At 45.3% G+C, this 23,979-nt stretch overlaps 1 protein-coding gene across 1 annotated transcript in view; it reads right to left on the bottom strand.

Moving 5' to 3' along the window:
- The window catches only part of LOC142573039 (cytochrome P450 4V2-like), a 69,689-nt gene that overhangs the window by 9,000 nt on the left and 36,710 nt on the right, over window positions 1-23,979 (bottom strand). Inside the window, exons 4-9 of the mRNA XM_075682539.1 lie at window positions 20,850-21,049; window positions 19,402-19,471; window positions 18,908-19,034; window positions 17,937-18,125; window positions 14,921-15,094; window positions 13,841-13,907 (exon numbers count right to left, since the gene is read on the bottom strand). Coding sequence (XP_075538654.1) covers window positions 13,841-13,907; window positions 14,921-15,094; window positions 17,937-18,125; window positions 18,908-19,034; window positions 19,402-19,471; window positions 20,850-21,049 — 827 coding nt within the window. The remainder of the gene's footprint in view (window positions 1-13,840; window positions 13,908-14,920; window positions 15,095-17,936; window positions 18,126-18,907; window positions 19,035-19,401; window positions 19,472-20,849; window positions 21,050-23,979) is intronic.

Raw genomic sequence — 23,979 nt, 5'->3', positions numbered from 1 at the left:
AATGTTTGCTCTACGCTCGTCAGCTCAAAATGGCCAGTCCTGGGGATAGGCCCTTTAAGGCAGCTAATTTCAGCGACCTCATGTGGGTCTGGTCGTGCACCGTGCTTAAATTGTCTACTAGATGCGCTAGCACTAGCGCGTCTCGTTGGCCAAAGTGACATTTATTTGAGTTGAGGGTAAGGGCAGCTTGTTTAAGGCACGTCAAAACAACGTCAAGTCAATGATATTGCTCTGCAAAAGTGCGGCCAGAATTGGCAATAGCGTCAAGCTAGCATAAACAAATCGCCCATTTCAGGCCGCGCGGTACCGTGTTCGAACACGTTTCAAATGCCGCAGGCGCGTTGCACAAACCGAACGGAATGATAGTGAAATCAAACAAGCCATCTGGGGCTACAAAAGCGGTTTTCTCTGTGTCGGCTGAATGCATGGGTATCTGCCAGAAGCCCGATCGGAGGTTCACAAATGAAAAGTAGGATGCGGAATGAAAACCGTCGATAATGTCATGGATACGGGGAAGTGGATACATATCCTTTTTTGTCACAGAATTGAGACGCCGGTAGTCAACACAAGAACTCCAGGATCCGTCTTTCTTTTTCACGAGGATAACCGGCGCAGCCCAACGACCAGATGAATCATGGCTGATGCCATTGGCTCGTATGTCGTCGACCTGTTGAGCGATGATCTTGCGCTCCGACGCGGACACGCGATAAGGCTTCTTTCTGCCTTATAGGATGTTTCTGCCTTATGGAACTTTGGTAGCGTTCTGGGCGAAAGCAAACAATCAAGCGCTCTTGCTGAGGACGCTGACCAGGGCTTGACGCTTGTCTGAAGATAGCGACTGGTTGATCATTTTTAGAAACGGCAATGAGTCTTCAGGGACACCGGGGCGGGCTTCGTGCGACGTGTCATCAGTTAAAGCGTCTATGTTGAGACTAGTATCCGTTTCAAAAGAGGCAAGTCGCATTCTGCTGGGTAGCACAACAGACAGGAAGGATTAATTTGACACTCATAGCGTAGTTATGCAGGCCTCTGGAGGAGGCATCGAGGTACGAGCACACTTTTCTTCACAGTGATCGAAGGCACACGCTCAACAATAGCACCAAATGTATCGGCGTCGACAGCGCAAGAAGCAACTCGAACTCTGGATAAAGAACCTGCCGGTAAGCCGAATCTACAACGACGGAGAGATTGCACGATCAGGAAGCAGTTTAGTCGGCAAGAGGAGAGAGAAAAAGCTAGCTGGTACTGCAGTCAACAGTGGCAACACACTGTTGTAGGAAATCGAGGCCAAGAATAACGTTCTGCGTGGATTTAGCAAGCACTGAAAATTTGGCTTGATGTATGTTATTGGAGAAATGAACATTCGTGGTGCACACACCAATAGGTCGGAGCAACTCTCCACTCACAGCGCGAAATGTATTAGGGTTATCCCAGCAAAAACATCCCTTTACGGCCTAGTCGTGTTCTGAAATCCAGGCTGATAACGGACGCACTCCCTTCTGCGTCCACTAAGGCCAAAGTAGTAATATTGTCCACTAAAACACGAATCTTGTTATCCCAAATGTACAGTACTGGTAAAGGCAGAGGAGCGTGTAGTTTAACATCGCTGGCGACTTCGCCTCTATTGGTCGCGCCACCTAGTTTCCCCGGCGGCGGTGACGAGAGAACTCGTCCCGGAAATGGAGACCTGCGATGGCGTGAAGGCGGTGGCGTCTAGCTTCGCACAGAAGCTGGTGAGTCGCTGCGGTAATTCACCTGGTGGTTCATCCTGCTATCAGAGTCAGAGGAACAGTGTGTGCCGTCACCGTGGCGATTGCTACGCCGATAAGAAGTGCGCGGATGTTCTTAGGACGGTGGTGACGTGCGACAACGACGAGGACAAAATCTGGCGACGTGGCCGCGAAAGCCGCGTTGGAAGCAGATGAGGCGCTCACTGGAAGCGCTGAATTGTTCAACAGAAGGACAACTGGCACGGCCGTCGCACTCTTGAGAACCTGCAGGGGTTCTGCGTGAGTAACCGTCGTTGAACTGGTAAATGGGAAGCGCCTTGATAGCAGGGTTTGGAATTCTTGGACGCGGCAGGAAGTTGTAGGCATCTACGGACGTGGCGCTGATGGACGGTTCACTGAATTCGCAAGAAGAGAAAGCCTCTCGAACAAGAGGAGCCGAGAGAGAAACCGCCTCACGTCGGTCAAATATCTTCGCTACCACTTTCTGAATCACTGACACGAGGTCGGGTGGAGCTGGGACCACGTCAACACTGGCAACATGAGTTATGTTGGCCAGGTGGTCGAACATCGATGTGATACACCGTCACCCACGGACTCCAACCTGTCTTTTCCTGTGTGTAACTCGCACACGTCCTCGGGGATCCCTTTTAGAAGATGACTTTGTCCTCTTCTGTCATCTTATGATCCAGGCCCTTGCACAGCTTGAGCACTTCCTCGTTGTACGTCGCGCAGGTTTCGCCGGGAACTTGAGCTCGCTGCATTAGCGTTTGCTCTGCAGGTTTCTTTTTAGCTGCCAGATCTCCGAGGCACTTCTTGATTTCGTCTACGAACTTGTCCCACGTTGTCGAACTTTCTTCGTGGTTTTAAAGCCACACAGCCACGGTTCCCTTGAGGACGAAGGCAACGTTCTTGGGCTGGGTGGTGGCATTCCAGCCATCGAACCAATTTGCTCGTTATTATAGAGACTCAGTCATCCTTCCACGTGTTCCGCGGCGTTTCTGGCGAAGGTTCGTGGCTCAATATAGGGCTGCCATGGGATGCTGGAAAAAGGCCACGGGTTTTTGCCGTCGGAAGGTATATCTGGTGGAAGACCGGCAATACGGTGAAGCTCTACGGATTGCGCCACTGCAGTCGCTTTGTCGTCGTTCTTCGGAGACGCCGTTGTCGTACTCCGCACCTACACCAAAACTGTTTCGATGGGGTACGTTTATTTCTAAATGAATTGATGAAACAGGGAGAAGTGCTACCGCGCTGAAACCAAGCCGCTCCAAAAACAAGCACAATTCGTCCCCTCAGCGTAGCAATATATATATGTATCATCATCATCAGCCTAGTTACGCCCACTGCCGGGCAAGGGCCTCTTCCATACTTCTCCAACTACCCCGGTCATGTACTAATTGTGGCCATGTTGTCCCTGCAAACGTCTTAATGTCATCCGCCCACCTAACTTTCTGCCGCGCCCTGCTACGCATCCCTTCCCTTGGAATCCAGTCCGTAACCCTTAGTGACCATCGGTTGTCTTCCCTCCTCATTACATGTCCGGCCCATGCCCATTTCTTTTTCTTAATTTCAACTAAGATGTCGTTTACCCGCGTTTGTTGCCTCAACCAATCTGCTCTTTTCTTATCCCTTAACGTCACACCCATCATCCTTCTTTCCATAGCTCGTTGCGTCGTCCTCAATTTCAGCAGAACCCTTTTCGTAAGCCTCCAGGTTTCTGCCCCATATGTGAGTACTGGTAACACACAGCTGTTATACACTTTCCTTTTGAGGGATAGTGGCAACCTGCTGTTCATGATTTGAGAATGCCTGCCAAACGCACCCCAGCCCATTCTTATTCTTCTGGTTATTTCAGTCTCATGATCCGGATCCGTGGTCACTACCTGCCCTAAGTAGATGTATTCCCTTACCACTTCCAGTGCTTCGCTACCTATCGTAAACTGCTGTTCTCTTCCGAGACTGTTAAACAATACTTTAGTTTTCTGCAGATTAATTTTCAGACCCACCCTTCTGCTTTGCCTCTCCAGGTCAGTGAGCATGCATTGCAATTGGTCTCCTGAGTTACTAAGCAAGGCAATATCATCAGCGAATCGCAAGTTGCTAAGGTATTCTCCATCAACTTTTATCCCCAATTCTTCCCACTCCAGGCCTCTGAATACCTCCTGTAAACATGTCGTGAATAGCATTGGAGATACCATATCTCCCTGTCTGACGCCTTTCTTTATAGGGATTTTGTTGCTTTCTTTGTGGAGGACTACGGTGGCTGTGGAGCCGCTATAGATATCTTCCAGTATCTTTACATATGGCTCATCTACACCCTGATTCCGTAATGCCTCCATGACTGCTGAGGTTTCGACTGAATCAAACGCTTTCTCGTAATCAATGAAAGCTATATATAAGGGTTGGTTATATTCTGCGCATTTCTCTATCACTTGATTGATAGTGTGAATATCGTCTATTGTTGAGTAGCCTTTACGGAATCCTGCCTGGTCCTTTGGTTGACAGAAGTCTAAGGTGTTCCTGATTCTATTTGCGATTACCTTAGTAAATACTTTGTAGGCAACGGACAGTAAGCTGATCGGTCTATAATTTTTCAAGTCTTTGGCGTCCCCTTTCTTATGGATTAGGATTATGTTAGCGTTCTTCCAAGATTCCGGTACGCTCGAGGTTATGAGGCATTGCGCATACAGGGTGGCCAGTTTCTCTAGAACAATCTGACCACCATCCTTCAACAAATCTGCTGTTACCTGATCCTCCCCAGCTGCCTTCCCCCTTTGCATAGCTCCTAAGGCTTTCTTTACTTCTTCTGGCGTTACCTGTGGGATTTCGATTTCCTCTAGGCTATTCTCTCTTCCACTATCGTCGTGGGTGCCACTGGTACTGTATAAATCTCTATATAACTCCTCAGCCACTTGAACTATCTCATCCATATTAGTAACGATATTGCCGGCTTTGTCTCTTAACGCACACATCTGATTCTTGCCTATTCCTAGTTTCTTCTTCACTGTTTTTAGGCTTCCTCCGTTCTTGAGAGCCTGTTCAATTCTATCCATATTATAGTTCCTGATGTCCGCTGTCTTACGCTTGTTGATTAACTTAGAAAGTTCTGCCAGTTCTATTCTAGCTGTAGGGTTAGAGGCTTTCATACATTGGCGTTTCTTGATCAGATCTTTCGTCTCCTGCGATAGCTTACTGGTTTCCTGTCTAACGGCGTTACCACCGACTTCTATTGCGCACTGCTTAATGATGCCCATGAGATAGTCGTTCATTGCTTCAACACTAAGGTCCTCTTCCTGAGTTAAAGCCGAATACCTGTTCTGTAGCTTGATCCGGAATTCCTCTAGTTTCCCTCTTACCGCTAACTCATTGATTGGCTTCTTGTGTACCAGTTTCTTCCGTTCCCTCCTCAAGTCTAGGCTAATTCGAGTTCTTACCATCCTATGGTCACTGCAGCGTACCTTGCCGAGCACGTCTACATCTTGTATGATGCCAGGGTTCGCGCAGAGTATGAAGTCGATTTCATTTCTAGTCTCACCATTCGGGCTCCTCCACGTCCACTTTCGACTAACCCGCTTGCGGAAAAAGGTGTTCATTATCCGCATGTTATTCTGTTCTGCAAACTCTACTAATAATTCTCCTCTGCTATTCCTAGAGCCTATGCCATATTCCCCCACGGACTTACTATACGTAATGCGAGTGGAACTTTTTGCAATACTGTCGTTATTGTTGTCATAAATCCATGAAATTTGCAAAATAATAAATAGAATTGAGCAGTTTCAGAGGCTTTAACAGATGCAACTTGCAGTACTGCGATTTTTTTTTTGTACCGTGTTAGAGATTTGTACTTTGTGCTTCAATACTCTTTAATGTTCGCGATTGTCGACAATTCTTTCAATGAAATTGAAAGCCATAAAGAGAAATTTTGCTTTTACAGATGACACAATTAAGGTTTTTTTCTCTCTCTCTTTCTAATGCAACAAGCTTTGTTCAAATTGGCTCAGCGCTTTTCTAACGACAGTGTTTCTGCCTTCCACGTCTACTGCAATACGGAGAGTGGAGTTGGCTCTAAGCTAAACCTTGCATGGCATAACAAGCGAAAACGTTGCATGGGTCAGTGAAACGGCCAAGGGACAGGAGCTAACACAAGTTACAGGCAAGAATAAACAACTAGCCCAGCAAGATATTCTATTAAGCTAAATTTTCGTTTATAAGGGGGGTTTCGCTTATGCCAGCTCGGATTTAAATACATGGGAAATAGAGAAGTGTTATGATAAGACAATCACCGAATTAAATCTGAATGAAATGTGATTCATTTCTACTGACTGTTGGGTGTAGACTAATAATATAAATCCTGAAATTACTTTTTTTCAAATTACCGAAAATCGGTACAGTAAAAACGTTTAGCATCGTGTTTACGACTTCCAAGCAACGTGACAAATACAGACATCAGATTTCAGAAAAATGAATGTTTAAGATAATATAAAGTGGACAAATATGATGTATTAGTTCAGAGCATAGATATGAAATTATTACATTGTTCACGCGAATCACGCAAAAGTCCTACTCACAGATTTGCGGTACATTTCAAAGCAGCTTATATCAATTTTGCCTGCTTCAAACGTCCCGATAAATGGAGCTTGCAGACTTTTGTTGCCGAGTAACAGGGTAGTAATTTCGGTGTTTCATTTTTCTTTTTAATCTTGACGATTTTGGCAATATTCTGATGAAATAAATCCGAAATATGATCGCAGCTGTCCACAGATTGACTCTTTTTAGGAGAACAAAGCTCATCGAAATTTATTAAGTCGATGCCGAGCAAGACGATTCGTCCGTATTCATGTGTTCGGTTGCAAGCTACATTGAGGAACGTGGTACCGTTAAGTGACACGATCTCCACTGACGTTTGAGTGCGGCTTGACGTAGCCGACCTATACCTCAGAATCTCTAAACTAAAAGTGGGCCTTCACGTTTTAACCACCAGGAGAACCAACGAAGATGTTCGGAACGAGGCTTCTCGGCGTTAAGAAGAAGAGGGGGAAATCAGATTTATTACTTCCTATGAAACCAAGGACCCAGTTCGGACCTCTTTGACAGGAGCAGGCCTCCTGGCCTAGCGTAATCTTGTCGTGTTGCACCATGAACGGTCACAATAATTTCCACGAACGCTCGAGCTCGGTTGGGCCGTTCCTGCCGCCTACCCGGGCGCTTGTTCGATGGTAACGTAGACCGGACGATGTTTGTGGATGTGAAGACAGTGAACTACTCTCATATTGTGCATTTATCCGACGGGTAGGCTCAGCATTGTTTACAGGCAGGGGAAACTGGGCCCCTATTCCATGCAATGTCTGTAGTGTGGTTCATGTAAGGTGTGTGTTCGAGAATTGAGTATGACTGTACAGTCATCAGCAATAGAAAAGGGTACAGCGAACATTTTTTTTAAAGCGAAGATAACTTGTGATGCGTGGATTCAATTCTGGGAACTTGATACATAACAATTAGCTTTCCTGTTGAACATTTAGTCTCACCGAGTATAATTAGGAAGGACATGTGTGTTTGGCCTCTACGTGCGTATAAAAATATGATATTCCCTTACCTCTGGTTAACCTCCGTGCCCTTCTCGGTATTCATTTCTCTCTCTCTCTCTCTCTCTCTACATGTTCGCTTTTATAATGCTGACGGCTGTACGGTCTTTTTAACGGCGAGACAGACACCACACAAAGTAAACACAAAGAAAGCAGGCACCACACAGCCAAGAAGACAGACGATCCGTTAATATCGAGTTCTCGATGTGGTGTCTATTTTCGCCCCATTAGAAATAATGTGGGGTAAACCGCATCAATATAAGCCCTGTAACAAGTCATTTTAATCTTTGTGTATAATTGAGGCTTCCTCTCTTGAATGCGTGAAGGATGTGTACAGTAGCGAGGTTGCTGCCTTGTGCGACATAAGAATTTGTTCTCAGAGCACACATTGTACATCTGTGTCGTAGATAGGCCAGTAGATATGCCTCACACGACATTCAGTGAGACTGTCTTCGCGCACCGTGCCTCTCTCAGGTCAGGTTACGCACCTGCAGCAAGACCTTCCATTCCACCATAGTGTGTGCGCCGTACTCAAGTAAACCTTACAGTCCCAGGACTTCAGAAAAAGTCGGACTTGGCGTCATCAGCATTCAAGCAACTAACTTTACTTCTCTTGTACGAGAAATGCAGTGATTGCACATACGTCTATACTGATGACTCAACTACATCAGCAAGTTCCGGTGGTGCTCTAGTTATACCAACAATGAGAATAACCCAGCGGTTCAAGACTTCCCATGTCACTACGTCTACAGCTGTAGAGCTCGTGGCTCTCCGCGACGCGCTTCATGTGATGAATGCTGAAAGTTCTAGAAAATAAGCAGTGTTCTGCGTTTGAAGGCCGGCCTTGCAATGTGCGCAGTCGTTTCTCCGACATAGACCTCACGATCCGCTCACGTGCGAAATCGTGGAACTTGTCCATCACTTAAGAGAAAAAGGTCATGATATCTCTTTTCAATGGATACCAGGCCATTGTGGTATCATAGGAAACGATGACGCAGACAAGTCAGCTCGAACGTTAAACCAAGAAGGCCGCTGCGTCCCCATTCCTTTCTCAAGGACCGACGCCGCGAGACAACTTCGCAGTCTCTCGCACGATCTCCTTAGCAGAGTGGAATACCGCCCATACAAGCCGCACAAGAGTGAATCCGTCTTGAATGAGGTTTTATTATTAATAGACAACATATAGTACAAGGCAATAATATACAGGAGAAGTTCCCAAGGTCAAAGACTGTAATGGGACTTCCTGTACAGTGTATAAGTAAAACTATAAACAACAACAGTTGCAACTAATAGTGTAAAATATTCAAAAGATAACAAACTTAGTATTGCATTAGGTTTGGCAGTACTATACAACTCAGCTGCAGACATGCTAGTAAAAAAGTATAATAATTATTATTACATTCGTCTAATTACAGAACTATAACGCCATTATGAAAATAAATGGATAATGAGACATAACCAAATGAACTTCTATTTGTGTAGCGCAACCAAATGTACATTTGGAAGGGAAAAAAGGAGAAATATACTTATCTAAGTGGTTGCAGATGATAAAATGTGGTCTTTTAGTTGTTTAAATTGAAATGATTTCACTGCAACTCAGACCTCCGGCCGGTCTGCACCGACGCGAAGCGTCTCTTATGTGTCGGTTGTGGCTTGGAGTTGCCTTCATGAATGCCTACTCAGCACTGATTGGAATGACTGGTAGTCTTAAATGTGATGTTTGCGTATGCGAGGAGAACATTGACCACTTATTGGGCCATTGTCCTCAATTTCCAGCACAAAGACAATCTTTGTCCACCACACTGAGGAAATTAGATGATCATCCTCTGAGTTCACAGATAGTATTAGGGCACCGTCCCCACCGATCATCGACTCAGAAGGCAGTGAATGCACTTCTGTGCTTTCTCAGAACGTCTGTTTCGCGCGAGCGGCTTTACCTCAAGTACTGTCTGTACACGTATATGCACCTTCTCTCTCCCTTCTCTTTCTTCCCCTTCTCCCTTCCCCTAGCGTAGAGTAGCCAACCAGACCCTTGACTGGTTAACATCCCTGCCTTCCTATATTCCTCGCTCTCTGTGTCGTGTACCCAGTTACTATATTGCTGCTTCGCCGGCCCAAGGACATCAAGCCACATTTTAAATACTTGTTGCGACTCATCAAGGCTGTGTTCTGTCGGGCTTTACACCAGTTCCGTAGCCACTCTTACCTCTGTGAGGGCTGCAACCGTCACAAGTACACCTCACAATTCCGACAATTACGAAGAAGTCCCGCCGTCCGACAGTTACGAACGTTACAAACAGAACACACATTACACCGACGCATCTGTTTCAGTAAACAACAACACAAGTGCTGTTATCATTCCTGCCCTACCAGTCACAATGGAGTTTAAAGTGCCTCACATAATGACCTCTGCGGCAACAGAACTTGCAGCCCTACGTACCGCTCTTAATTACGTCACACAAGCAAAACTTCGAAAGTGGGTCGTTTTTTGAGACTCCAAGGCAGCCGTCCAGAGTCAGCGGTCAGCCTTACGGCGTCAGACCCATGAATAACTGGTGTTTGAAAGTAGACAGGTTCGCCATTAAGTCCTCGTAACTGGACAGGAAATCATCTTCCAATGCATTCGAGGGAACTGTGGCATCGTCGGTAATGACCTTGCTGATGATGCCTCCCGATCAACCCATAAAGTATGCATTTCAACCAACTAGTTCAACTATCTGCTCTCCTAATCATAAAGAAACCCTGACAGTTCCTATACCCATATCACAGGCAGACGATGTGAGGGGCGTTTGTTTACTTGCTCAAACCCAGACTGATACTTCATGGGACACCCCGATTTTCTCAAACTGTCGTCTCCACCGGCTGAACCTTACACTGAAGCTGCAGACTCCATCGCACTTTTTCCGTCGTGATGTAACTTTACTGTGCTACCTCTGGTTAGGAGTGGCTTTTACGAAAGCCTATTCATTCCTTATTGGAATGTCTGATGCACCGGTTTGCTACTCATGCAACTGTGAAGAGACGATGGAGCACGTGCTGTGTTTTTGTGATCTTCATGAAATCGAACGCGACGTTCTTCTGAGTGTGTTAAACCAACTAGACAGTATGCCATTTTCAGATACAACCGTTGCTGGACTATGACCCCACGCGTCGCAGGCTTAGAAAGCGACGCGGGCATTGCTACGATTCATGAAATCGACTGGCCTCGGTGACCGATTTTAGGCGCGAAATGATGGACAACCACACGTGTTCACACTGACAGTACCTTTTCTCCCCCTCTCCTTGTTTCTTTCCATCCTTTAGACGCCTTCTCCCGTGTACGGTAACAAACCGGACGTGCATCTGGTTGACCTCCCAACCTTTCCTTCCTTTTTTCCTCCTCCCTCCTCTTGTCTCACGAAAGAATGCGCATGCTAATCCTGCTTTGGATGCATTAACGAGAAAAAAAATTGTTTTAGGAGGCTGCATACTTGCTCTGGTCACAAAAGAAAGTTCGAAACGGAAACTAAGAGAAACAGTACAATATGCTCTGCCCTTAGGGTTTCTGCATCACCGACTAGTCAGTCTTATTAACGTTTTCAGTTTAGTTTACTAACGTTAACAAGCTTATCACGCCACAAAAGACGCGAAGACAAAAGGCTGGAAGCGTTGCTGTGCTAACATTCCAGCATCAAATCCTCGTGTGACCTTGGATATTGGTAGGCCCTATCCGGAACTAGTTAATTGTGACGTTGCATTCAAACGCAAATGTGACGGAAGCAAATTTCGGACAGTTTTTGTGTACTGAAATGGTCTGAAGAAGCGAAAATACCACAAAATCTTGACCTCGTGCGTGCGGGCACCCTTGACAAAGCGGGTTAGGCGCTCACTTAAAAATTGGAGTTATAGCCAGACTTTCTTTCATTATCAGAGGACGCTGCTACGCCTTCATAACCTCCACGAATATTTGATTCTATGGCGCCAAGGAGCCCAAAGTGATCTATTGTTTCTGTTGAAAAGAGCCCCTTTAATGCTGCCTTCACAAAGCCGTGATAGCAACGAAATGCTGACAGTATTTTGGCCGACTACTTCCTACTGGCCTTAACTGAAGGTCTTTTCAGACAAACCGACGTAGGCTGTGCATACCAGGTGAAGTGCGCTCTCTGCACAACGTCTGCCGTCTCTCAAGACACCTTATCCCATTCACGCGTTAGGCCTGCTTGTCACTCACGCGGTGCGTGCGTCATCTGCCGTAAGCGAGCAGCTCGTGTACAGAGGAACACTGGTCCTTGAGCTCATTGCACTCTCGAAGGCATCGGCATGTGGAAAGGGGAAATGCGCCGGCGCGCTCGGTTGCTCTCTCGCCACGTCAAAGAGCTGCTGTGAGAGGCGTACGCATCGGCCACAGCTGTCACTAATCTGCAACATCTGTGGCGTTCGAGCTCCTGTAAGTGCTTCGTGTTAAACTTACGGTGGATGACAGTATAGCGGAAAACACGTCGACGAGGAGCTCTGTCACAAAACCGTCTGCAGTTGTCTTGTAGCTGTAGTCACTGACGTGTGCACACGCTTCAAAACAGCACATACCACAGCTGCTTTGGTTGTGATTCCGGCTACAATCACTGGTAACAATTCCTTAAAACATATTGGGCATGAATAAACTTCTTTCCGCTTAAGTCTTTCCTCTACTTTAAAACACTTCTTTTTTTTTGCGTTTTCCTATGTAAGAATATGTTTCCTATTATATGGTAGCTCATTTAAAGACATATCTTCAATTATAGCCCCGACCTAGATCTGGTTCTGTGCTACTTGTCGAGAATATTGGATGATAAAAATATAGAACGCAGAGCCATACCCGCCCAGGAGACCAGCATGGATCTATCTACCTATGACGACATGTGCTGTTATCATAATGGGATAAGATTTCTTAGTGCAATACTTCCATACGTAAACTGTATATGTGTGCAGTTATACAGGGTGGCCAGTTTCTAGAGAAACTGGCCACCCTGTATACGCAATGCCTCATGACCTCGAGCGTACCGGAAACTTGGAAGAACGCTAACATAATCCTAATCCATAAGAAAGGGGACGCCAATGACTTGAAAAATTATAGACCGATCAGCTTACTGTCCGTTGCCTACAAAGTATTTACTAAGGTAATTGCAAACAGAATCAGGAACACCTTAGACTTCTGTCAACCAAAGGACCAGGCAGGATTCCGTAAAGGCTACTCAACAATAGACCATATTCACACTATCAATCAAGTGATAGAGAAATGTGCAGAATATAACCAACCCTTATATATAGCTTTCATTGATTACGAGAAAGCGTTTGATTCAGTCGAAACCTCAGCAGTCATGGAGGCATTACGGAATCAGGGTGTAGATGAGCCATATGTAAAAATACTGGAAGATATCTATAGCGGCTCCACAGCCACCGTAGTCCTCCATAAAGCAAGCAACAAAATCCCAATAAAGAAAGGCGTCAGGCAGGGAGATACGATATCTCCAATGCTATTCACAGCGTGTTTACAGGAGGTATTCAGAGACCTGGATTGGGAGGAATTGGGGATAAAAGTTAATGGAGAATACCTTAGTAACTTGCGATTCGCTGATGATATTGCCTTGCTTAGTAACTCAGGGGACCAATTGCAATGCATGCTCACTGACCTGGAGAGGCAAAGCAGAAGAGTGGGTCTAAAAATTAATCTGCAGAAAACTAAAGTAATGCTTAACAGTCTCGGGAGAGAACAGCAATTTACAATAGGCAGCGAGGCACTGGAAGTCGTAAGGGAATACATCTACTTAGGGCAAGTAGTGACGGCGGATCCGGATCATGAGACGGAAATAATCAGAAGAATAAGAATGGACTGGGGTGCGTTTGGCAGGCATTCCCAAATCATGAACAGCAGGTTGCCATTATCCCTCAAGAGAAAAGTATATAATAGCTGTGTCTTACCAGTACTCACCTACGGGGCAGGAATCTGGAGGCTTACTAAAAGGGTTCTACTCAAATTGAGGACGACACAACGAGCTATGGAAAGAAGAATGATAGGTGTAACGTTAAGGGATAAGAAAAGAGCAGATTGGGTGAGGGAACAAACGCGAGTTAATGACATCTTAGTTGAAATTAAGAAAAAGAAATGGGGGCATGGGCAGGACACGTAATGAGGAGGGAAGATAACCAATGGTCATTTAAGAGTTACGGAATGGATTCCAAGGGAAGGGAAGCGTAGCAGAGGGCGGCAGAAAGTTAGGTGGGCGGATGAGATTAAGAAGTTTGCAGGGACGGCATGGCCACAATTAGTACATGACCGGGGTTGTTGGAGAAGTATGGGAGAGGCCTTTGCCCTGCAGTGGGCGTAACCAGGCTGATGATGATGATGATGATGATGATGATGATGATGATGATGATGATGATGATGATGATGATGATGATGATGATGATGATGATGATGATACGATTGCAATCAGGAACTTCGCTGATGGGCAGAAATGGTTACGTCAGCTTTCAAGTGGAGTCTACGGGGGTAAAGAATAAGTGGCTTACCAATGACTAGGTCTTCATCAAGAACTTTTCCGATGAAGGGGAACGGCGGGCACAGGCGTAGTGTCTCCTGCGATTCACAGAAACCACTATGAAGGTCTTTTCGTAGCATACGAAAGGTCACTAATGTTTTTTTTTATATTTGGACACTTGCTGCGCATGACTTTTGAGCGACGTCCTGACTTTATCAGCCTTAGCGCGCTCAGTAAAATCAATATTCGTAATGCTTTAGGCACCCTGGTTCAACAAAGTATTTGCCACTGAACATTCATCTCGCAAAATTTGCAACACAACCATCATCACTTATCTGGAAGTAGCAAGTAAATCAGGAACAGCGATCAATATGCGCCCCAAATAAAAGCGAATCTCGCCTTCAAAAGGATATATATATATATATATATATATATATATATATATATATATATTATTTAGAGGCTTTCATGCAAGGCGCATGAAGTACAAGAAAATTAAGGAAGGGAACTTCAAATAAAAATATGCTACCCTCTATCATGCACGTACTGCAGCTAATTTATTATCGCATTTGTTGCCCGTTGTCCGATAGTTTAGCAAGTTCGCATGCGCAAGTTGGAATCAGCTAGTGTAAGACAAGGGTACTTGGAGATCGCTGGAAGAGGCCTTCCTCTTGCGGTGGACACAAAGACAAATAGATGATGATGATGGTCCAACGCATATAGTCCTCTCAAGCATCAAGTTCAGTCTGGCCTCTTTGAGCATCTTATGCCTAACATCCTGAGTAATGTGAAAATAATATGTTCGGGAACAATCTACAGCGACAATTCGCAGGAAAACTTGCACCATGCATTTCGAGTTAACCGAAGCTAGTCTTGCACTTTCTGCACTGCTTATGGGTGTCTAGACTTTTCCTGAAATCGCTTCAGCTTAGCACGCTGCATGTCGAGAAAGCAACGCGAAAGACATGTGCATGCTCTAGTGGCCGCTGAAGAAATCTAGTAAATCTAAATGACGTCCTCTGTATAGCAGCTTCTTGGCTAGTGAAAACGGAGTGTACGGGCAATTCTCATAGCATGCAGCGAAATGAGCTAGGTGAACAGCGGCTACTACCTTTACACAGCATTCCATGTATTCCAGGCGCTTTAGGTCATCCATCGTGTAGAACCTGTCTGTGTCGTGGCCCAGGACATCGTCCAATTCCTGTTGCACTTTCCGCTGCTTCTCCGGGTGGAGACCGAGAAGGTAGAGGCTCCAGCTAATGGCACACGAACTGGAGTCGCTGCCCTGCAATTATTTCAGTACTGGATAACTGCAGAAACCGAATGCAAACAAACAAACAGCAAGAACGACAACTACGATGGCAAGCGCAAGAACCTTAACCCGGCTAATAAGTGCTGCCTATCTTTCCAAACGCAATCCCAAGTTGACGCTTAAGTCTCCAGAGTGATCCAGCTCGTTCACTATAGGCTTCGCGTCAGTGGCGATGTCCGCACGTGGGATGGAATTTCGAGATCTACAGGATAAAACTGCGTGATCACCAAGACGCCGATACTCGTCATAATGATTTACATGATAGCAGCTGCGAAATTCGACTACTAAATCTGAACGGCCGAAGCGTTGTAAACAAGTGTGAACAGTTTGGAGTGCTATCTTGACTACGTTATTCGCTCATAACTGCTATTACTCAAACATGCTTGCATCAGCAAATTACAGATGACGAAATATTTTCTTGGCTCGTACCGTGTATCTCGGGAGCGATAGACTGACGACAGGCGGGTGTGTGGCGTTGTTAAGGAACCGCTAAAGTATTGGCCCCTGCGTCTTTGAATAGATAGAAAAATGGGTGGTATAATTTGTTTTTTGCCAGTATGATAATACTAATCGAAGTTGTACATCGCCCTCCGAGTATCCCGGACCAGTTTCTGGAAGACCTCGACACTTAGCGGCCGTTTTCAACGACCGCACTAGAATCATAATCACCGGAGATTTCAACTTACCTGATGCAGGTTGTAACCCACGAATACCGGGCCTAGTGGACAAACCGAACGCAGAATGTTCGAAGCAATGACAAAACAGGGGCTGATATAGGTGGTTAACGAACCGACAGTTTTAGAGTGATCAGTGAACGCGGTCCTCGATTTGTTCTTTCTGAGCAACGCAACATTGATATTGATATTGGTGGAGGAGTATTGAACCACAATATATATAGGAGTAGCTAGTCTTGAATATAGCAAGAGATGCTTGGACAAAAGAGAAACCGTGCTGGTTTACAATTTCAATCGAGCTGATGACGTATCAATTCTTTGTCGCCTAGAAATCGCTTTCGACATGATATCGCATGAAGAGGACGTCAGTAAGCTGTGGAAATACTGCCGGCACACCGTACATCACTGCTTATCATGGTTTGCGTCGAAAACAGATAAGTCCTGTGGAAAACGCCATCGGTGGATGACCCGCGACCTTATTCTTATAAAACGAAGGCGACGTCGCGCACGACGACGAATTCCAAAGAACGCAGAGAAAAGCGCTGGTCTCCTTGCACAAGTGCGATGCGGGCCAAAGGGTTCCAGGAGGCATTTCTTTCCCGCTGTGCTGACCGACTACATGTCTGATTCTCCCGAAAAAGTTTTGGAAGTACCTATCTGGTAACAGCTGAGTAATCAATGCCGTTCTTTTGAACGAAATCGTATGCAGTGAACCCGCGTTAATTACTGAAACCTTGAATTACTTCTTTGCATCAGTCTTTTCGAAATCGACCACTGGTCCCGAAATTATGCCGCAGACACCTTATGGCGACATTTTTATTTCGAAAGAAGGTGTAGTTGGTCTTTTTTGTTGAATTTAGACACCAAGAAGTCATGCAGTCCCAGTGAGATTCCTAATGAATTTCTTGAGCGATATTGTGAATGGGTGCCATGTTTTTTAGACAATATTTACGGCCTCATTACAGAACAGCAAGCTTCCCAGTGACTGCTTGTTGGCTAGTGTTGTGCATGTTTTAAAATCGGGAAGTAAGCCTGACGTTCGAAATTGTCGCCCTGTTTCCATTACGTGCTCACTAAGTAAACACTAGAGCATATAATCTCCAAACAGCTACTAGAGCACATAGAAAGGAATAATCTTTTTTATACTAAACAGCATGGTTTTCGTCAGCGCTTATCAACCGTCACTCAATTATGCGAAATGGTCCACTGCATTGCCAAGGTCATTAACTCTTAAGAACACATCGATTTAACATCCCCGGTTCTTTCAAAAACATTTGATAGAGTTCCACACAAAATGTTGTTGGAAAGCTTTAGACATTCTTCATCAATATACAAAGCATCAGATGGGTCGAAGCATATTCTAGTAAAAGACAACAATTATTTGAAATAGCTGGTGAATGTTCATCTCATTGCCTGTAACATCGGGGCTTTCTCAGGGCTCGGTACTGGGCCTATCTTGTTTTTACTTTAGGTAAATTACATTGCGAATGATATTAATCAATATCAATATTTGCCTAGGACAGCCTGCTGTTCTGTCGTGTGCAAAGCGTCAGCAATAAAGTTTTAATTAATTAATCCTCGCAGATAATATTTGTTTGGTGCTCCAGATAGGACATGAAGAACAACTTTGATAGGTTCATTTACGTGACGTTCTCAAATAATACATTTTACTTAAATTTTAGATACGGTGTAAACGGCAAAGAAATTCTAAAAAAGAAACAAATGACTTACGTACCTCGGTGTAACGATCACAGACAACATAAATTGGAAAAATCACATCGATAATATCTGTGGAGCGGCCCAACGCAAACTAGGCTTTCTGAAAACTATCACCTGCTGCGCCAAGCGTGAAACTTGAAGCTTGCAAGGCTATGATAGGCCCAGCCTTTGAATACGCCAATGTAATTTGGCATCTCACCAGCAATAAATGCCCAATCAGTAAACTTCAACGTGTTCAGAAATGGGAAGCAAGATTTGTTTACCAGAACAACTGTATAGTACCTACAAAGAAAAAAGTCCTTGCATGCAGCGTGCAATAAATCATATCGCATGGAATTATGCGGGCACGACTGTATGCGTTTTGCGTTTACAAAATAAGGCACACTTGCAAAGTGTTGTATGAAAGCCAGAGGCTGACTCACTGCGAACATCATGAAGTCTGCGTCTTTCCTTGCTTCATCCAGTGTGTACGACGGGTTCTTTATGTGGGCCAGCAGAAGACTATCTAGGAACAAAGAACCGTCGCCGTCGCTGTTCGGCAAAGCTTGTTGTTCGTGGTCCTGTATCTCATCATGGAGCTTTTGGAGCACGTTCTTGCGGTTCTTCATTACCTTTATTAAAAAGAAAAGAAAAATAGAGATGCACATTAGGAAAAAGCGCAAAGATTATTGGAATAGTTAGGCATGGTGGGAAATGGTTGTAACATTGCACTTATTTTCTTTTCATGATTTCATTCTCCTTGTAGACGTTTATTTGTTTTTATTCTACAAAGGACTCAGCGTACCATGAAATGGCTGGCCGCGTTTGGGGGCTGCATTAAGCCAGCGCCTAGCCTTCTGCCACACAATCTTGGCACACAAAGCCTTTCATTTTTTCTGCCCACGTAGAATACCACTGGTATGCGAAAGCGCAGCGAAATTATAATCGAATAAACATTTATTAACGATCAAATGCTTACTTAGTATTCGATTTGCTAAACTATCCATAACTGCAAACTCCTTCCCGTCTATCAAAAACGCTAGTATGGGCTTTATATTAGGTTTCCAGCACTTAAATCAGTCTTTAGGCTTGAAATTCAGCGTATCAAAAGCAATACACTGGGCTTTGCGGAGTTAAATATCTTCAGTGTTGCACTTTTCGTGTTGTCGCTCTATTGTGTGATGACAAATAATGTAACGCGAATGAACGCTATATCAGTATACGCGAGCTCGCTATGCGATTTACGCTGCTTTCTGACTTGCATAAATGCATGACAGCGCTTATGCGCTCTCGTGCAATAGTTGTGAGCCCTGTTGCGTCTAAGCCAACTACGACGGTCCAACTTATTGCTGCGAACTGCAGTGCCTTACGGACGTGCCATGCAGCTTTATGCGGCCAGTAAGCAATTTCTTACGCCTTTGACGATTGCTTCTATTTTTTGCAGTGTTTTCTGGAAGAGTCTTCCACTGGGGGTAATGTTGTAGACTGTGTCCAGCCAGTTCCAGGGTTGAAATGTCCGTGAGCTTATGAGCACTGTCAACCTGTACGTAAAAAGAAAACAATAAAACAAGGAGTATAATTAGGTTTGAAGCGTGACCCTGCCCATACAGGTTCAAGGCCAAACACGCGTCATGGGACAAATGTATACACTTGTTTTGTCAGAGAAATAAATCAGACAAACATGCAAGAGTAATCAGCTTAGAGAAGAAGCTAGAATTTGGTTTACCTTCACGGAATTTCACAAACGATGCACAAGAAACATTTTGCCACCAATAACCTTCGCTATAAATTACTTACTACCAACTTTCTTGTTGCCTGTTTAAGGTTTCTATACATGTACTGAATAGGCGAAAAGCGCAAAATATGAAAAAAGATTAGCAAGGCTTGTGAATTCATCATGCTACCCACATGTGAAAGTAGGTGCCATAGTTTCCATGCTTCTCCTTTTGAACACCGAGCTCTTCACCCAAGGCAAAGCCTGAAATGAAAATGTAAAATTGGTTGATGGCGCCCCGTTCGCTGACATTCTGTTTCAAGCACATGAGCCGCTCAAAGGTGCATTATTAAGTGTCTAGTTCATATGCTAGATTTTATTTACTGAATTGACAAGAGAAATTGGTACAGCGTTCATTGGTTACTCACTGCCTCTCTGCCTATAGCGCAGGCCATAATCATATACGGCAGGTCTATACCACACGCCGTATGTGTGCTGTTCACGTGTAAATTTGTTAAAATTACGTTTCTCGGAAGTTGAGCCACAAAGAGTACAGTACGAATGTTTATAGCTCAGAAATTTACTTCGGTATTCGGGCTCATCAGGTGACTAGGAAGTACGTCACTAGGATACGTATCTCACTGCACTGGTGGCACACTCTCGGACCCCTGATCACCTCGCACGATCAGATATTCGGTGCAAGGGCCGCTGCATGATCTTATGCATCCAAAGAGTTACCAGCGTTCATCATCATCATCCTTGTCGTTGTTGTCGTCGTCGTCATCATCCTCATCATCATCGTCATCGTTTATGTCCACTGAAGAACGAAAGCCTCTTCCCGCGATCTCCAATTACCCCTGTTCTGCGCCAGCCAATTCCAACTAGCCCCCGCAGATTTCGTAATTTCGTCGCACCACCCAGTTTTCTGTCGTCCTCTACTGCGCTTCCGTTCTCTTGGTACCCATTATATCACCGTAATGGTCCAACGGTTATCTACTCTACGCATTACACGACCTGCCCAGCGCCATTTCTTTCTTTTTATGTCAATCAGAATGTCGCCTATACCCGTTCGCTCTCTGATTCAAACCGCTCTCTTTCTGGCTGTTAAAGCTATGCCTGTGTTCATAATTGCGTTCATAGTTATGTCAGTGTTCAGATGTCGCCAATTCTGCCTAGTGCTACATGACTTATGTTTCTCTGTTTACTGACGTGTCCGTAGGCACAGCATATTACCGTCCAAATACGGACAGAAACGCCGTTCACGGCCAACACGGGATCATGCAGGGTTCCTGTCTACATACGGAGCAGCAGTCCTGTGAAAGTTTACCTTTCTGTTTCAACGTTTCGTGGATACAAAGATGCTGACAAAGAAGGAGGGGCAAACGCAACAAGCCAGCAAGTAGCAGTTGACACCTGATCGGCAGGCATAACCATCGTGACATTTAATCATCCTTTGATTAACGTTCGTTGTATCCCCATTGTTACCGTAAGGAAATAGTGCTTGTCTGATAGGCATTGTACGAACTCAAAATTTGAATTAGATTTTAAAAAATAAAAGCCTGTCCGTAGTCACTCTATCCAGCCCGTCATGCAATTGTTGGGCGTTTACGATACCTCTGCAGCTGGCAGCACACGTACTCACGTCCGATTATGTCCAGCGCGCACTTCTGCACGTTTTGGAGGCATACGACGGGCTCGCCCGGCGATTCCTTCAGCAGCTGGTCGACCCTCGCCACGAGGCACTCGGCGTGTTCCTGCATGAAGCCCAAGTAGCCGTCCATGGCGCTTGCGTGGAAGGCTTGCATGAAGATCCTGCGCTTGGTCTTCCACGCGTCGCCCCCGCTGCACGGCAAGAGATTGATTGGTCAAACACCGGACGAATCAAGAGGCAGAATTTTAACCAGAGAGAGGAAAAGCAAAGAGAGGAAAGGCAGGGAGGTCAACTAGACAAGCGTCCGGCTTGCTACCCTACACTGGGAGTAAGGGAAAAGGGGAATAGAAAGAGGAAGAGAGAGAAAGAGACTCTGCGCGCACGCAGTTCGACGAGCAGCAGTCATACGGTCGGTTTAAATTTTGCACTGAAGTTTGAGGGCCGTTAAGCCACAGTGACGTCAAGGATTTCAGAAATGTGCTATATGGGTACGCACCTGTCGCGACCGAAACAGAAGATGCAATTTATTATACTTATGAAAGTCACGTACAATATGAAACTACAGCCACCTCCAAATCTGTTAACGCAAAACTCAGCTTAGCAAAAGTGCACTGAATCCTCGAGAAGTTAAAGTGTCCAGAACTGTCGGAGTCTACACGCAAGCTTCCATTTAGCAGGGTTCGTTTTAGCGGCAAAAGACACACGCAATTACGCGCCCACCCGAGCACAAATGCGTTTCTTTATGCTGAACCGAACCAACAGTATCATGGCCTTTCCAATACTTTCTGACGGTAAAGACATTCATACTAGATACTAGCCATTGCAAGATGCAATATCATCGATAATGAATGTACTGGCCTTACTTGCTAACTTTTGTGTTTTAGTGTGTTTGTGTGAGTTATACTTTCAGGCCACTACATGTAAGTTGACTTCAGGCTTGTTTATTTGGCCTGACTTAATCTGCCATTATGTTAAGTGAGATTGCGTGAAGAAAACAAAGAACACACACAAACATGACGCAATACCAAGTACACAAACAGCTACGCTCCTCCAGCCCTGTGCAACTCAGGGCGCTGTAGCGCGAAGCTATTACAATCTGTTTCTATTCCATTCCTGCCATTATCCTTCCACGATTTGTAAAAGAAAAAAAAAGAAAGAAGAAAATTTCGGAGGTCGCTTAGCTTAGGTTGTGCAAAGCCGCGCCAAAAAATTAACATCTTTTTGATGTTTCTGTTATTGTTTCGCACTTTTAATATTCCAGTCTGAGAGGATTTAACATAAAAGGCATGCGCCGTCAGTGTATTGTCAGATGACGTTTGTTTTTGGGTTGCCATTCTCAAAATTTCGCGGAATAACTTTGTCAGAAATGTAAGATAAGATATGAGCAACTTATTGATAAAATGTTGCGACAATGTAACCCGCTTATACGGCATGTCACATAGCAAGGCTTGACATATACGTTTACCTACATACAGGGTGTTTGAAGTAAATTGAACCAATGATTAAAAACTGTGGTTAGCTGATTAGACAGTGGTTAGCTGCAGGTGAATGAAACCAACAGCATATGGTTTGCCGTCATGTCGCGCTCCTTAGAGTATTTTTAGTTAATTAACCAAGATGAATTATGCAAACTTTCTAATATTAATTTAGGGCCAAGTGCCCGTTTCGTTGTGTCATTCAATTTCATTGCGAGCAATCGAATTCTTTTGTGGCAATGTACGTACAGTCGCGGTCAAAAATACGCGGCCCACGGCTCCAGTCGGCGGAGCGGCCGCGAGCCGCACCGCGGCGCTCGCGTCGGCGCTGCGAGAGTTTGCGCTCTGACGACAGGTATCTCCCTACGTATCGTCCGTATCCGTTACGTATCCGCCCGTTACGTATCGTCCGTTACGTATCCGCCCGAGAGCGAGGGAGATACCTGTCGTCAGAGCGCAAACTCTCGCAGCGCCGACGCGAGCGCCGCGGTGCGGCTCGCGGCCGCTCCGCCGACTGGAGCCGTGGGCCGCGTATTTTTGACCGCGACTGTACATGATGCGTGGCGATTTTTTTTTCGGCATTTAAAGACAGCCGTGAAATATGCAATAAAACCACGTGACTGTGCTCATGCACTATCGTACTGCAAAGCTCTCAACCGCGCTTCGTGCGAAAGAACCGTGCGCGCGGACCGTGGTGAAGTGAGCGGCCGCGGCTCCAGTCATGGGACTCGCAGTGCGTCAGCATATTTGGCGGTAACACACGGAAAGGAAGCGCCGTCGTCTCTGATAAGCAATAGGCTCGACGCACGGTTGAGAGCGCTGCAATACGATAGCGCACGAGTGCAGTCACGTGGTTTTAAAGGCTATTTCGCGGGCTTTCTTTAAATAAAAAAAAAATGATCGCCACGCAGCATGTACGTTGGGGCAGAAAATTAGATCGGTTGTTTCCGAACTCCCTCTACAACGAAACGAAACGCATTTGGCCCTAAAGTGAATATTAAACATTTTGCATAATTGATCTTAGTTGATTGACTAATTAAGCGGGATATAACAAAAATACTCTAAGGAGCGCCACATGAGGGCAAACCATATGCCGTTGGTTTCATTTAGCTGCGGTCAAGCGGCTTTTTAAAATTCTTGGTTCAAGTTACGTGAAACACCCTGCGTATGGCAATTTGCGCTCAAGGGACGCCAACGTCGGCAGCGGCGCCGACGCCGGCACCGAATTTTCTGCGGCACGGGGCCCTTAGCGTTACTGCGCCTGTCTCCCACGCGAATTCACTAAAACTGCAAAAACACCGCATCTGATACGACGCGTGCACACTGATTATGCATGATGATGCAAAATAGACGTGATACGAATATGCCCGATCCTACGCCTTTCTAAGATTAGCTCACCGATATCGATAAAAATTTGCCGGGCTGCGCCCAGTTTCCCTGTCTATCACTGGATATCAGGAAACCGCGAAAGCTTGCCAAGTCAAAGTGACATGCGCTCACTAAAAAGCCAACAAACAGTGACACCCGGGACAACATAGGGGAAATTGCTTGTGCTTAATAAATGAAATGATGAAACGATAAGTTATTTGAAATTAAAGTGGATGAAAAAACAACTTGCCGCAGGTGGGAACGGAACCCACAACCTT

The sequence above is a fragment of the Dermacentor variabilis genome, chromosome 2 (genome assembly GCF_050947875.1).
Source record: "Dermacentor variabilis isolate Ectoservices chromosome 2, ASM5094787v1, whole genome shotgun sequence".
NCBI classification, from domain to species: Eukaryota; Metazoa; Arthropoda; class Arachnida; order Ixodida; family Ixodidae; genus Dermacentor; species Dermacentor variabilis.
The sequence above is the reverse complement of the archived record's forward strand: the minus strand, read 5'-3'. Positions and strand labels throughout refer to the sequence as shown.